The 10,871-nt window shown below is 49.5% G+C and overlaps 5 protein-coding genes across 5 annotated transcripts; 3 read left to right on the top strand and 2 right to left on the bottom strand.

The window, feature by feature from the left end:
- Positions 1–2,043: 2,043 nt before the first annotated feature.
- Positions 2,044–2,604, bottom strand: EI90DRAFT_495 (uncharacterized protein). The gene is made up of 2 exons (XM_039067695.1): positions 2,208–2,604; positions 2,044–2,133 (listed from the first exon to the last, which is right to left on the bottom strand). Exons 1-2 carry the CDS (start codon positions 2,431–2,433, stop codon positions 2,108–2,110), a joined length of 252 nt encoding a protein of 83 aa, XP_038923648.1. The 5' UTR covers positions 2,434–2,604; the 3' UTR covers positions 2,044–2,107.
- Positions 2,605–3,289, bottom strand: EI90DRAFT_494 (uncharacterized protein). Its single transcript, XM_039067693.1, has 3 exons — positions 3,171–3,289; positions 2,979–3,111; positions 2,605–2,924 (listed from the first exon to the last, which is right to left on the bottom strand). Exons 1-3 carry the CDS (start codon positions 3,184–3,186, stop codon positions 2,777–2,779), a joined length of 297 nt encoding a protein of 98 aa, XP_038923647.1. The 5' UTR covers positions 3,187–3,289; the 3' UTR covers positions 2,605–2,776.
- A 1,146-nt stretch (positions 3,290–4,435) lies between these two features.
- Positions 4,436–6,547, top strand: EI90DRAFT_3010656 (uncharacterized protein; the record flags this gene model as incomplete). The annotated part of the gene is made up of 4 exons (XM_039056386.1): positions 4,436–4,591; positions 4,631–5,879; positions 6,380–6,434; positions 6,478–6,547. The coding sequence occupies 4 exons, from the start codon at positions 4,436–4,438 to the stop codon at positions 6,545–6,547; spliced, it is 1,530 nt and encodes a 509-aa protein (XP_038923646.1).
- Positions 6,548–6,770: 223 nt separating this feature from the next.
- EI90DRAFT_3010655 (uncharacterized protein) lies at positions 6,771–7,394 on the top strand (the record flags this gene model as incomplete). Its single annotated transcript, XM_039056385.1, has 3 exons — positions 6,771–6,932; positions 7,044–7,160; positions 7,296–7,394. 3 exons carry the CDS (start codon positions 6,771–6,773, stop codon positions 7,392–7,394), a joined length of 378 nt encoding a protein of 125 aa, XP_038923645.1.
- Positions 7,395–7,867: 473 nt separating this feature from the next.
- EI90DRAFT_2901124 (peptidyl-tRNA hydrolase) lies at positions 7,868–8,715 on the top strand (the record flags this gene model as incomplete). The annotated part of the gene is made up of 6 exons (XM_039054058.1): positions 7,868–7,957; positions 8,032–8,090; positions 8,194–8,242; positions 8,360–8,487; positions 8,560–8,612; positions 8,666–8,715. The coding sequence occupies 6 exons, from the start codon at positions 7,868–7,870 to the stop codon at positions 8,713–8,715; spliced, it is 429 nt and encodes a 142-aa protein (XP_038923644.1).
- Positions 8,716–10,871: the final 2,156 nt, after the last annotated feature.

Below are 10,871 nucleotides of genomic sequence, written 5' to 3'. Positions count from 1 at the left end.
GAGCCCGGAAGTCGATGGCCGGGAATGGATATGACAGAGACTTAGCGTGGAAGGACCTCGGCCTCAGTGACTCATGCGGAGCGCTGTGCCATTGCTGGTTGTCCTAGGGGTCCCTAATTTCGGATCTAGCAGAGGGAAAGTCTCTTGGGGGGAATTCATGTCGATTTCAGACTGAGGTTACAAGTTACTAGGTACATTGTATATAAGGAGGGGTCCGGAATCAAAAGGAACAAGGGTAGGACAAAAGAAGACAAAGGGAGATGGAAAGAGGAACAACACCGAGGGTCAAGTGTTTGACTCAATGGTGTTTCCCAAAGGAGGAATGAAGGGCCAAGACCCAAGAAGGAAGGAAGGAGGATGGGAGTCGGGAATGGCTAGCTGACTGAATAGAAAGGAAGCAGCAGCCCAAATAGGAATGAGGGAGAATAGCGGAATTGAAATGGACAATGCAATAGTTGCAAGGTCCGGAGTAAGTCCGGAAAGTCCGAACTCGGAGGTTAAACTCCGGAATATTGGCAAAGGTAATTAAATGGAATGAGCTAACCAATACAATGGGTATAAGTGGAGGTGGGGTCAAAGTCCGAGGTCGGAACTAAGACCGGAGGTTCCGGAGACGAGATGTGAACGGGATACTGGAGCGGAGGTCCGGAGTCGGGAGCATAGGTTTTGCGTACTCGTCTGGAAGGTGTCGAGGTTGGGGTCGGACCCGGAATGTTCCAGAGTCGGACCAAAGGTGGTGTCTGAGCTGGAGGTGGGATAACCTCTTGGGAGTCAGCAAGGAGAAAGTGATGGAAGGGAAGTAGGGCTCTGGAAGTCGGAGTTCGGAGTTCCAGGAGCCCGGAGCGGAGGTTGGGATTGTATGGATATGACATTCACATTCAACACATTGGGGGCAAATCCCTCATGGCTTGAAGAGCAGTCAAATATCCATACTCTGACACAGTCTGGGTGTTTGAACTCAAATAGATCAATTGCATCCTTCATGTCATATCCATACAACTCCGGACCTCTGCTCCTGATTCTGGACCTCCATCTCCTCCTCCAGAACTCCACATCCTCCTCCTCCTCCTCCCCCTGTTGGTTGTTGAGAGCCCACTCTACCTCTGGCTCCAACACAACGTCCAACACTACCTCCGGTCCGACTCCAGTTTACTCCAGGTCCAATCCCAACCTCATACCTTCCAGACCAGAGCTTGTGATGCTCCACACCTCCAGCTCCGGACTCCTGCACTGGAACCCCATCGCACCTCCACCTCTGGAACTCTGGTCACATCTCCAGTACTTGACCTCCTCCATCTTATCTCCTTGTATTCCTTATTGCATTTCATTTATTATGTCTAGCCAATATTCCGGACTTTGACTTCCGACTCCAGACCTCTGGAACTTACTCCGGACCCCGAAGGCTGAAGGGTCTGGAAGCAAAAGGGAACAAAGAGTGGGGTTGGCCACACAGTGGCAGGCAATGACCGAGGGTCAAAACAGATAAATAAACAAAGGGGTGTAGGGCTGCGATAGCGGTGATGGCAATGGTATCGGTGCTGGACTCAGAGTTGGGCACGGGAATGGTAGTGGCCCTGTAGGGGCCAAGTGGGCAGGGTAGAGGAGTCACGCTGGGCATGGTGCCGGAGGTGGGCTCAAGGCGGGGAGGTTGGTGTGGCAGTGGGGGAGTTGGTCTAGCATTGGGGAACCACAGGCAAGTGGGGAGTGAGCAGGGAGTCCTCAAGGAGAATAGGGATGAGGGTTGGGGCTTGCGTGCTCACACTCATGCAGTGGGAACAGGCACAGGCAGCATTGGGACAGGCAGGGAACGGGCCAGAATGCATGGCCATGACAGGAAGGGTGAAACTGGGTTTCACTCTTCTCCTCCCCTGTCTAAAATATCAACTCTATACTGCCTATTTCCAGACAGCTTGAGGATAGCAGGAGTCAACACTAAGGTCGGAACCTCAACCAACCTTTCACTGGAACAGATGCTGTAACTGTTCCATGTGTACTGCTGCAACCACCCAACTTTGATTGAAAGTAAAGGTTGGATGATTGCCTCTGAGTGGGTTGCAATTGCATGGAATCATGGATGGCCATATGCATCCACTTTACAAAAGTGGTGTCAGGAATTTTTGAGAGTCTCCAAAACTATCCCAACAAATCCATATGGGAAGTGGAATGTATCAATACTCATCAATATCAGGGATGAAATAGAGGCTCACCTTCAAAAGGCCACACCCCAAAAAGCCACTTACAGCTACAAGCAAACTGCCAGCAGACTTGTGGTACCCTAGTATCTGGTGGGTGCTCATGAGGATGAGGGGGATCCATCCCAAGAAAAGGGGTGGAGGGAGGGAAAAGGGGAAATATGATGCCAACAAACATTTGATGAACAAAGTGTCCTGACATCGAGGTTAAATTTGCCAATACTGATATGAAACACCACATGTCACGTACAGCCCCCCCAACTCTCAAATGTGGGCAGGCCTTCCTGCACAAGCATCTGAGAGGGAAAAACCTCTCCCAGGACAGACTTAGTTTTTTTGTTCCCTGGACCTGGACGCATTTCTTGTTGGGAGGAACTTAGAAACTACGCTACTTCGGGTATCTTGAGTCATCGGCGGATGGGCGGCCCCAAAGGCACCGAGCCTGACATGGAAAGATCTCGCAAAAGTCTTGGGTCGGCCTGAATCGGAAAACATCGTCCCAGGGAGGGCGGGCGGAAGGGGAGGCTATGCCCTTGTTCGGTACGTTGATTTTGTGGGGTGAATGCACGTTTTGTTGGTGGGAGCTAGCAAAAAAAACTAGATTGCTTTGGGGGTTCTCGAGTATTTGACAAGGGTGTTTCCCATTTAAACGAGACTGACGACGATAGCTGGGTACTGAGGTGCGAGCCTAACAAGCCAACACCTCTCGTCTGGAGGTACGGGTGCCGCATCCTAATCAGTAACTAATCAGTAACCGACTATGGAATCCTCCCACATTTCACTCACAAATCGCATTGATGCTCCCCCGCTTCGATGGAACCACACTTGAGCCACGCATGAATAGAGGGGATAAAATAATTCAAGATCAAGACATCAAATGAGAGCACTCGGACAGAGTGTGACGTTAGAGCACAAGTAACTCATCGACAGATCCTCAGCTTCTCAGAACGGGATGGCTGATACAAGCATTGGACTTACCCAAACAAACCTTCATGATCCTCAATTGATCATAGGCATCGGGCGAGGCTGTTCATGCCGCAATGGACAGAACCAGTCAAATGAATGCTGATTGCCCTCATGCCATAATCCGGTATGTATGCGTGATCATATATGTACGTCCTCGGTCGGAGTTCCCCTGCAAGAGTTGGAATGATTGAGGGCTAGATCACTCATGTATGGAAAGAACATGTAGGGTAAATAATCAAGCACGAAATTGAGCGGTCGCTAGAAATGATCGGCGTGCCAGCAACCACCGTCGAATTCCAGAACGGTAACATTCTCCTATGGTTATGGAAGCATGCTGACCCTGGTCGAGGACCTGTATTGCCAGCCAACAGACGGCAAACCTCGAGGCGCAACTGATCGGCCCTGGAAATCCGCTGCGGAAAAGATTCTCGCCGGCTGAATTGAGTAACACCAAGATGCTGGTGCAAAGCAAGAAGGCACAAGGGAGAGGATGCAGGGAACAGACCCAAACGAGGAACATCAAGCCACAACGACTGAATCGAAGTGTTTTGTGGCAGCACATGGAATTGTCGCAAGTCCGTGCAAGGGCAGCATGCAAGGCAGGGTCGCTGGCGAAGGGTGAGAGGCAGATAAGATTCTACGTTTGATGGACATGACAGGATAGCGCAAGGATGACCGCTGAGGAGAGGCTCCTCGTTGGATACACGCTCTACCTAGGCAAAAAATGCGCCAACGGGGAATGAAACCCACGGAGAGAAGACGGAGAATTGACGACTACGCCGAGGTCTCTCCTCGGAAACGAAATAATTATAAATTAGACGTTCACTCTCATTTTTTAGTTTCTAACGGTCAAGAATGATCGGGCATAGTATGAAACCCGTCAAAAACGATGAATGGAAGAGGAGAAAGGCAAGTGCGGAGGTAGAGCAACTCTATGGTGGCGAGAGTGAGCAAGGAGAATTCCGAAAATGGAATAAGGAGTCGATAACAATTCATTCGAACAGGCCCATTTGCGTCGAACTTGAAGTCTGTATTAGAATTACCATCCAATTCTGGTCCTCGCCCGTATAAATACCATGCTCTCCATTCCACCTTGTCCCGTCTCACCACGCTGCCCAATAGCGTCCTCCTGGCCTCCCCGCTCAGCACGTTCCACCCGAACACTACCTTTCGAACAGTCCACACGTTCTCTGAGCTCCCGTTGCGGCGATTCCACCTTTTCCCGCCGCACAAAACGCCTGCGGAGTTTAGTGGACTTGTTTCACTCCTCATAGCCAATGCCTCGCTTCCCCAACGACCTCGTCCTCGATATCTTGGACGCGCTTATCGAACCGGGCTCTGACCTTCTGACACCACACCAGTCTTCCCTCGATGCTCTACGGAATTGTTCTTTGGTCTGTCGCGAATGGACTCTCCCTGCTCAAAAACGTCTCGTAAGTGCTTCTGAAATCCTCTTTTGGGGCTGCCGCCAGCCCAGACCTGAACTGAGCACATTCCAGTTCCGAACGATTGCTCTTGATCATCCCTCAAGAAATATACTTGCTCGATTCCGCTCCCTCCATGCTGCCATCGCCACTCCTATATCCAAGTCTCACATTCTTGCAAATTCCATTCGCTCCGTTACCATGCTTGAGTGTCCAACCTTTATGGATCCGTCGCGGCATCCACTGCTTCGCATTAACCCAATTGAGTTTGCCCAGTTCCTTGTGACGTGCCCTAACATCGAACGCGTCCGAGTCAAGTCTGGACTCCTGCAATTCAATGCCGAGTCCTTGGGGATCCTGAGAAGTGCGATGGGTAGTGATACAGACGGTCGTTTTGGAAATCGGATCACTGAACTGTGTGTGCAGGAGGAGCGATCCTGGCATCGACAGGCGGTCCAAAGTCTCTTCACAGAGGGTATCTTTGCAAATGTGTCACGTTTTTCGTGGGTGATTTTCGAGAATGAAACGACGCTTTACACGGAAACGCTCCCCTCTCGCGACGGGCCGATCAACGCACATTCATCGGGCGATGTACGCACACCCTGGATCATGCCAAACAAACTCACAAGCCTCGCGCTTGACGTACGCCAGAGATCTCCTTTCCTTGGCTTCCTTTGCGCGCTACTTCACTCTTCTGTTAAAAGTATTCATGAACTCAAGTTGTCGACCGTTCCGCATTCCGCAATCGTCCACGCGGAGACGAACCCTAATCCATGGACCACTCGGTCCCAAACTGTCAACATATCTTCATTCAAGGACGTATTGCGTCTTATTGGGCCTAATCTTCGCTCGCTTTCATTGGGTTCCCAGTCGGGCCTCGACGTTAGCAATTTAGACGCCTATCAAGCTCAAACTTCTAATGAATCACCCTCGCCCCCAAACCCGCAAACTCCAACTTATTTGTTCGACCCAATAGCGCTTTCATCGCTCACCCCAAACTTACAGGCACTTGAATTTACTTCTTGCCCCCTCACACACTATCTTCTTTCGCTTTCCACCCCTTCCTTCTCTCCGTGCTACGCTTCCCGTCTCCCACATACGCTCAAAACGCTCTCACTCTGCTCCCCCAAGGGGAGTCAACTGCCGTCGATGTTCGCGATATCCCTTGATATCCTTTCTACCGTGATCGAATCTCAGTCTGCACTTGATGTTGTTGCGCTCGAACAGGTTGTGCTTCGTGCTCCGAGCACGACGCTTGAGAAGGACGACGTAAAGGAAAATTTGAACATGTTAGAAGGTATATGCGCCGCGAGGAGGGTTCGGGTTCTTGTCGAGGCTGAATGACTGTCGAGCGATGATCCGACGTTCGCTCTCTTGCTAGATGAAGTTTTCTCTCATCGTGGTAAAGCATAGCTGGCGTGTCGATCGTTTGTTGATAGCCACTTTTTTTTTGCTGTGAACTTATCTCATTCGTGTCTCCATTGGGCGCTAGGGGCTGATGTGTAGAATATCGTGTTTCGGCCGTTGGGTTCTGGCTGCGTGCACTTTATGAGTGGCGCCAGGACTGCTTTCATGTTTGAAAGCTTCGGGGTATTTGGGTGGCTACTACTCTCAGTTCAAAAAGATACTTTCGTACCATTTGATTTGTTCCTGACATTTTTTTCTGTTCGATTCTTGTATCATCATGTGCATTGTCATCGTCATCGTCATCGTCATCATCACCATCATCACCATCACCATCTTGTTATCCAATATGTATCCTGTATCCTACATAATGCATTCCCTTGTTCTGTTTAGGTTTTTCGTTGATTCTTGGTGGCCAGGAAAATTGGTGTTCTCCCAGGGACTGGCTGTACGTAGCACATGACCGTAATACTTACTGTCCTTTATCGCAGGTTGAGATCGACCATTCACACGATTGACCCATGTAGCTGGCAATCCCTAGTTGCTATTCCCGACTGGTGACTTCCTCCACGTGTGCAATGATCTAGGAGGATGATTAAATATCGGTAACTGGGAGAGCGAAAGCAACGTTTGTCCGCTTATAGCTTCTACTAACTGGGGCCCCAGATGACTATAGTGGATACCTAGTAGGATCCTGCCTAGCCTCAGATCGGAACAACAGCTGCCAAGCTCATATACCTTGAAGATCAATAAAGGGACACATCACTCTTCTGCGTCCCCTACGATGAACAGAAGTGGCGCTTGCGCTGGTTACAGTGATACGTACCCTCGGGATTGCCCAACTTCCAAAATGCAATTCTCGATTCACCCTCCCAGCACAACGGAGGCAACATTCGGCGGTTTTCCACGGTGTGCGCCTAATTGGTCTTTCGTCTACTCGCACACAGTAAGTATTAAGTAAACCCACGCATGTGCTAATTCGTCAACGCAGTTGTGATTGGATGATACTTGTACAATCGGAAGGCCGTGTCATGTCAATCGGTATGAAAGTGCATAGAGAACTCGCAGCGTCCGAGTGATCCTCAATGCGCCCAGCTCAGGACTCTGCGCAAATGGTAACCGCGCAATCTTCGGTGTCGAAGCGTTGCACCTGAGCAGAGTAGCCAATGCACAAGTATATCATCGTCTCGACGCCTTTGTATCAAAGAGAAGCCGCGCCAGGCAGCGGCACTTGTGCCAAACGTTAAGGAAGTTTTCTCGGCTAAAAGTTGACGCGTGCGTGACGCTAATCAGTCGGGATCTGCGGTAGCGGGCGCGGCCGATCAAGGATAACGCGGCAGCACGGCGGTTTACGCAGGCCAACGGTGTTGAGCCTTACAAAGAAATTCAGACGAAACGGGAGGAATAAACAAATAAAAAAAATAACGCCGAGGACAAACAAAAGGTTCATTACCAAAAACAAGGAACGCAGGTTATGAGCTAAGGAGTAATCCACCAGTCAACTAACACAAGCGCGAGCACGATCGATGAGTGGATGGCCAAAGCTAATCAAGTCATTCAAGAGGATATTACCCCGAGTTGCGCCAATTGTTTAGCCCGTGTGCCTGATCTTGTGACCAAAGATTCTCGATTCGGCTGTGTCCGGCATGCCTCGAGACTTCCAATCCATGTTTGCTGGGACAGGTGAACTATGGCTGAGACGCCTAGAGAGAGCAAATAGGCTAACAAATGGGGAAATACTTCTTCACAGTGGTGGTTGGGCTTTTGGCAATTGCACTTGGTTATCACCTCGGTTTCCGAGTCGCGCTGATCAGGTCCTCCCCTGTCGGCAGCGGTCCACCCACTACTCCTAAGGGCGCAAAAAAGACACGCTTTGCTGAGATGGATACGCAGGAATCGGGCTCCGAGGATGAGGAACCTTTGGAAGGGTTATCTTCTGTCAAAGCTGGAATTTTTGAAGAATGCAAACTGGTACGCAATACATTTCGTGCTTCTGCGTCATGTGGATGTGACACGTTGGGATAACTTATTGTGTGTTTTTATAGGTTTTAGTGGTGCGAACGGACCTGGGGATGACAAGGGGAAAGATTGCAGCACAATGCGGGTTAGCATCATCTGCCTCTATTTCGATAGTGTCTGATTGACCTGTGATCTTTCTGCCTTTCAACCACGGCTGATTCGCCATTTCGCAACCGCACACATATCAGCCATGCAACTTTAGCGTGTTACAAAACCCTGTTGAAGTCAAATCCGGCGGTACGTCAATACTTCATATTTGCTCACCGAAGGAAGGCGGCTGATCTTCGCCGCTCACTGGTCATGGGCCACATTTCACTCTACTTGTTTGTCGACTGTGATACTGATTTCTTCCAGCTTCTTGAGCACTGGGAACGTACGGGACAAGCAAAAATCGCGCTACGGTGTGATTCAGAGGAGGAACTTCTTTTGTTGCAGGCAACAGCTCAGAGTTTGAACATCTGTGCCAACTCAATTCAGGATGCGTATGTTACTATCTCAACCTCACGTTGATGGCTTGACCTAAATGCTATCACCATACATATCTAATACTCCAGGGGTCGGACGCAGATCGCGGCGGGTTCCACAACAGTACTTGGAATTGGACCAGGTAAGCCACTTTGTCCACCTCGGCACCATGGATGAATGTTTATCCGCTTTCAGCACCGGTGAAGCTGATTAATCAGGTCACCGGGCATCTAAAATTGCTATAATATAGACTGTATGACTGCTCATTGCCGAACGATTATTTCTCGACCCAATCCTGCATGGGTATCCATGACTATTCGTTCTGGACCTGGAAGTACATTAAGGATAGCCTGAAGGCTCTCTATACGTAACTGGGGAGATGATTGCTCGGCCACTCCTAACATTCGCGCTGACCCCTTTACTGCACATGCCTATTCATCCGACCCGACAGTGGCCGTGTGGAGAACGTGGCTTGATAATGGGCAAGTTTCTCCATGCTTGCCTTATTGTTTTTTGTGATGTCAGATTAGTGGCGTCAGACGTGTGCATGCCAGAACCTTATATATGGCACCCTTCAGCGGCACAAGGTCCAGCAAGACAACTCATGACATCCGAAGGATGTCACACCACAGGCGAAGAGATCTTCAAGATGTGCTCAATGGCAAACATGGTGAGTTGCCTTGCTAGGGCTCGAGATGAGATTCGTCTAACTCTTAGTTGTAATTACTGGTGTTGCTCCAGGGTCTGGGTACGTGGATCGAGGCTTGAATGCTTGATTTCCATTTAGATGAGATGGTCAAGGTCATCCAGCAAGAAACGCCTTCTGCAAATATTCGAACTGCAGTTCTGGATCTGGGATCTTTTGGGTATCCTAAATCACCCAACCAGTCCATGGATCTTCGAGCAGCTTCGTCCCCTTCGTCCCCTTCCTGAGTAGTCAACCTCTCCAGCGAAATTCATAAACTCGCATCCAATTATGCCTAGATTTTGTCGAGCGTCCCGAAGAGTTTTCACGTTGGGATGACCATGGGCATGCGAAAGTAGCGAAATTCTTGCACACACGGGAATTCACAAAGATGATGGGATTTTGGTATCCTCCCTCCGTCCTGGATGAATCATTCAAAATCGGAGATTCTTCTGGACGTCGCTACAGAGGATGGGTTGAGTAAGTATCCAGACTTTTGGAACACCCTGACTGAAGTGAGTAGGACTCGAAGTTGGCAGTTAAACCAATAACTTTGGATTCGTGCATAGGGCCATCACTGCAGCATCCCTCCATTGCAGAACACAGTAGGGAGATTGGCAAGCTGTGCCCTGGGAAAAACCGTCTCCTTTCATGAGTGAGGTAGGTTCCAAGTGCTCCTGTCTTCTACATCGGTATGGATCTTGCAATATTATAGAAGAATGGAAGCACCTTGTGGAAGTTGGCGAAAAGCCCTAAGAATTATACATGTATTTATTCCAGCATGGTCCAGTCAATGCCACTCAATCACGCAGCATACTCAAGGATGCGGATAGGTTCAATTGGAGCGTAGGACCCTAGCTTGATGACAAGTATAGGTGATTTTCTTAAAAGAGCGGGATTTAAGCTCGGTTAGTCATAATGCATGAAGAACCACATGCGAAATCCCAGACTCCCTCACTTTCCTTCACTCCATTGGCCGAGCTCGCGAGGCTTTTGTTTCCTGAGGGGGTTTTTTACCATGGGAATCCATATGGCTGGGGACAGTCAGTAAATTTGTATTGAAATAAGAATTATTGTTGTTTAGGTGCTGCAAGCTCAACCATCCAGTTTGAGGGGAAACCCTCATAACAGAAGTGGCCTGGTTTTCGTGTATTTAGTCCAAAGACAGCCTGAAGCAGGGTTGTCCATTTTCCAGCCTGTGCAGTGTTAGAAGTTGCAGCCCAATGCCACTGGTGGTCAAGGAGTCACCGGGCCGGACATTCACGCTTTGGGAAGGGGAGGGGCGCTTTGAGGCACAAACGGCGGCAACCTCTTTGACTCTTTGTCTTTGCGCTTTTGTTTTCAACTTGTTGTTTACCACTCATGTTTCACCTCAGTGGTGTAGAATCATTACAAGATGTATATAAGGACCGGACTTGCGCTAGCAGCTGATACCTCACTAATTGAGGTATCGCGCTGCACAGGCAAGTCCGTCCATGTTAGAACGGGCGGATTCAGACAACTCCGGAGTGGAATCGGAGACTTAGCGTGGAGGGACCTTGGCCTCAGCGACTCAAGTGGAGCGCTGTGCCATTGCTGTTTGTCCATTTGGTCCTTAATTTCACAGTAGGCGAGCAGGAAGTCTCTAGGGGGCATTTCAGGTGGATTTCAGACTGAGCCTGCTACGAGTATGTACAAGCACCGATATATAATGGAGGGGGCAAAAGCACAAGGAAA

The sequence above is a fragment of the Cantharellus anzutake genome (genome assembly GCF_015039405.1).
Source record: "Cantharellus anzutake strain C23 chromosome Unknown EI90scaffold_1, whole genome shotgun sequence".
NCBI lineage: Eukaryota > Fungi > Basidiomycota > Agaricomycetes > Cantharellales > Hydnaceae > Cantharellus > Cantharellus anzutake.
Note: the sequence above shows the minus strand (reverse complement) of the source record. Positions and strands in the feature narration are given on the sequence as shown.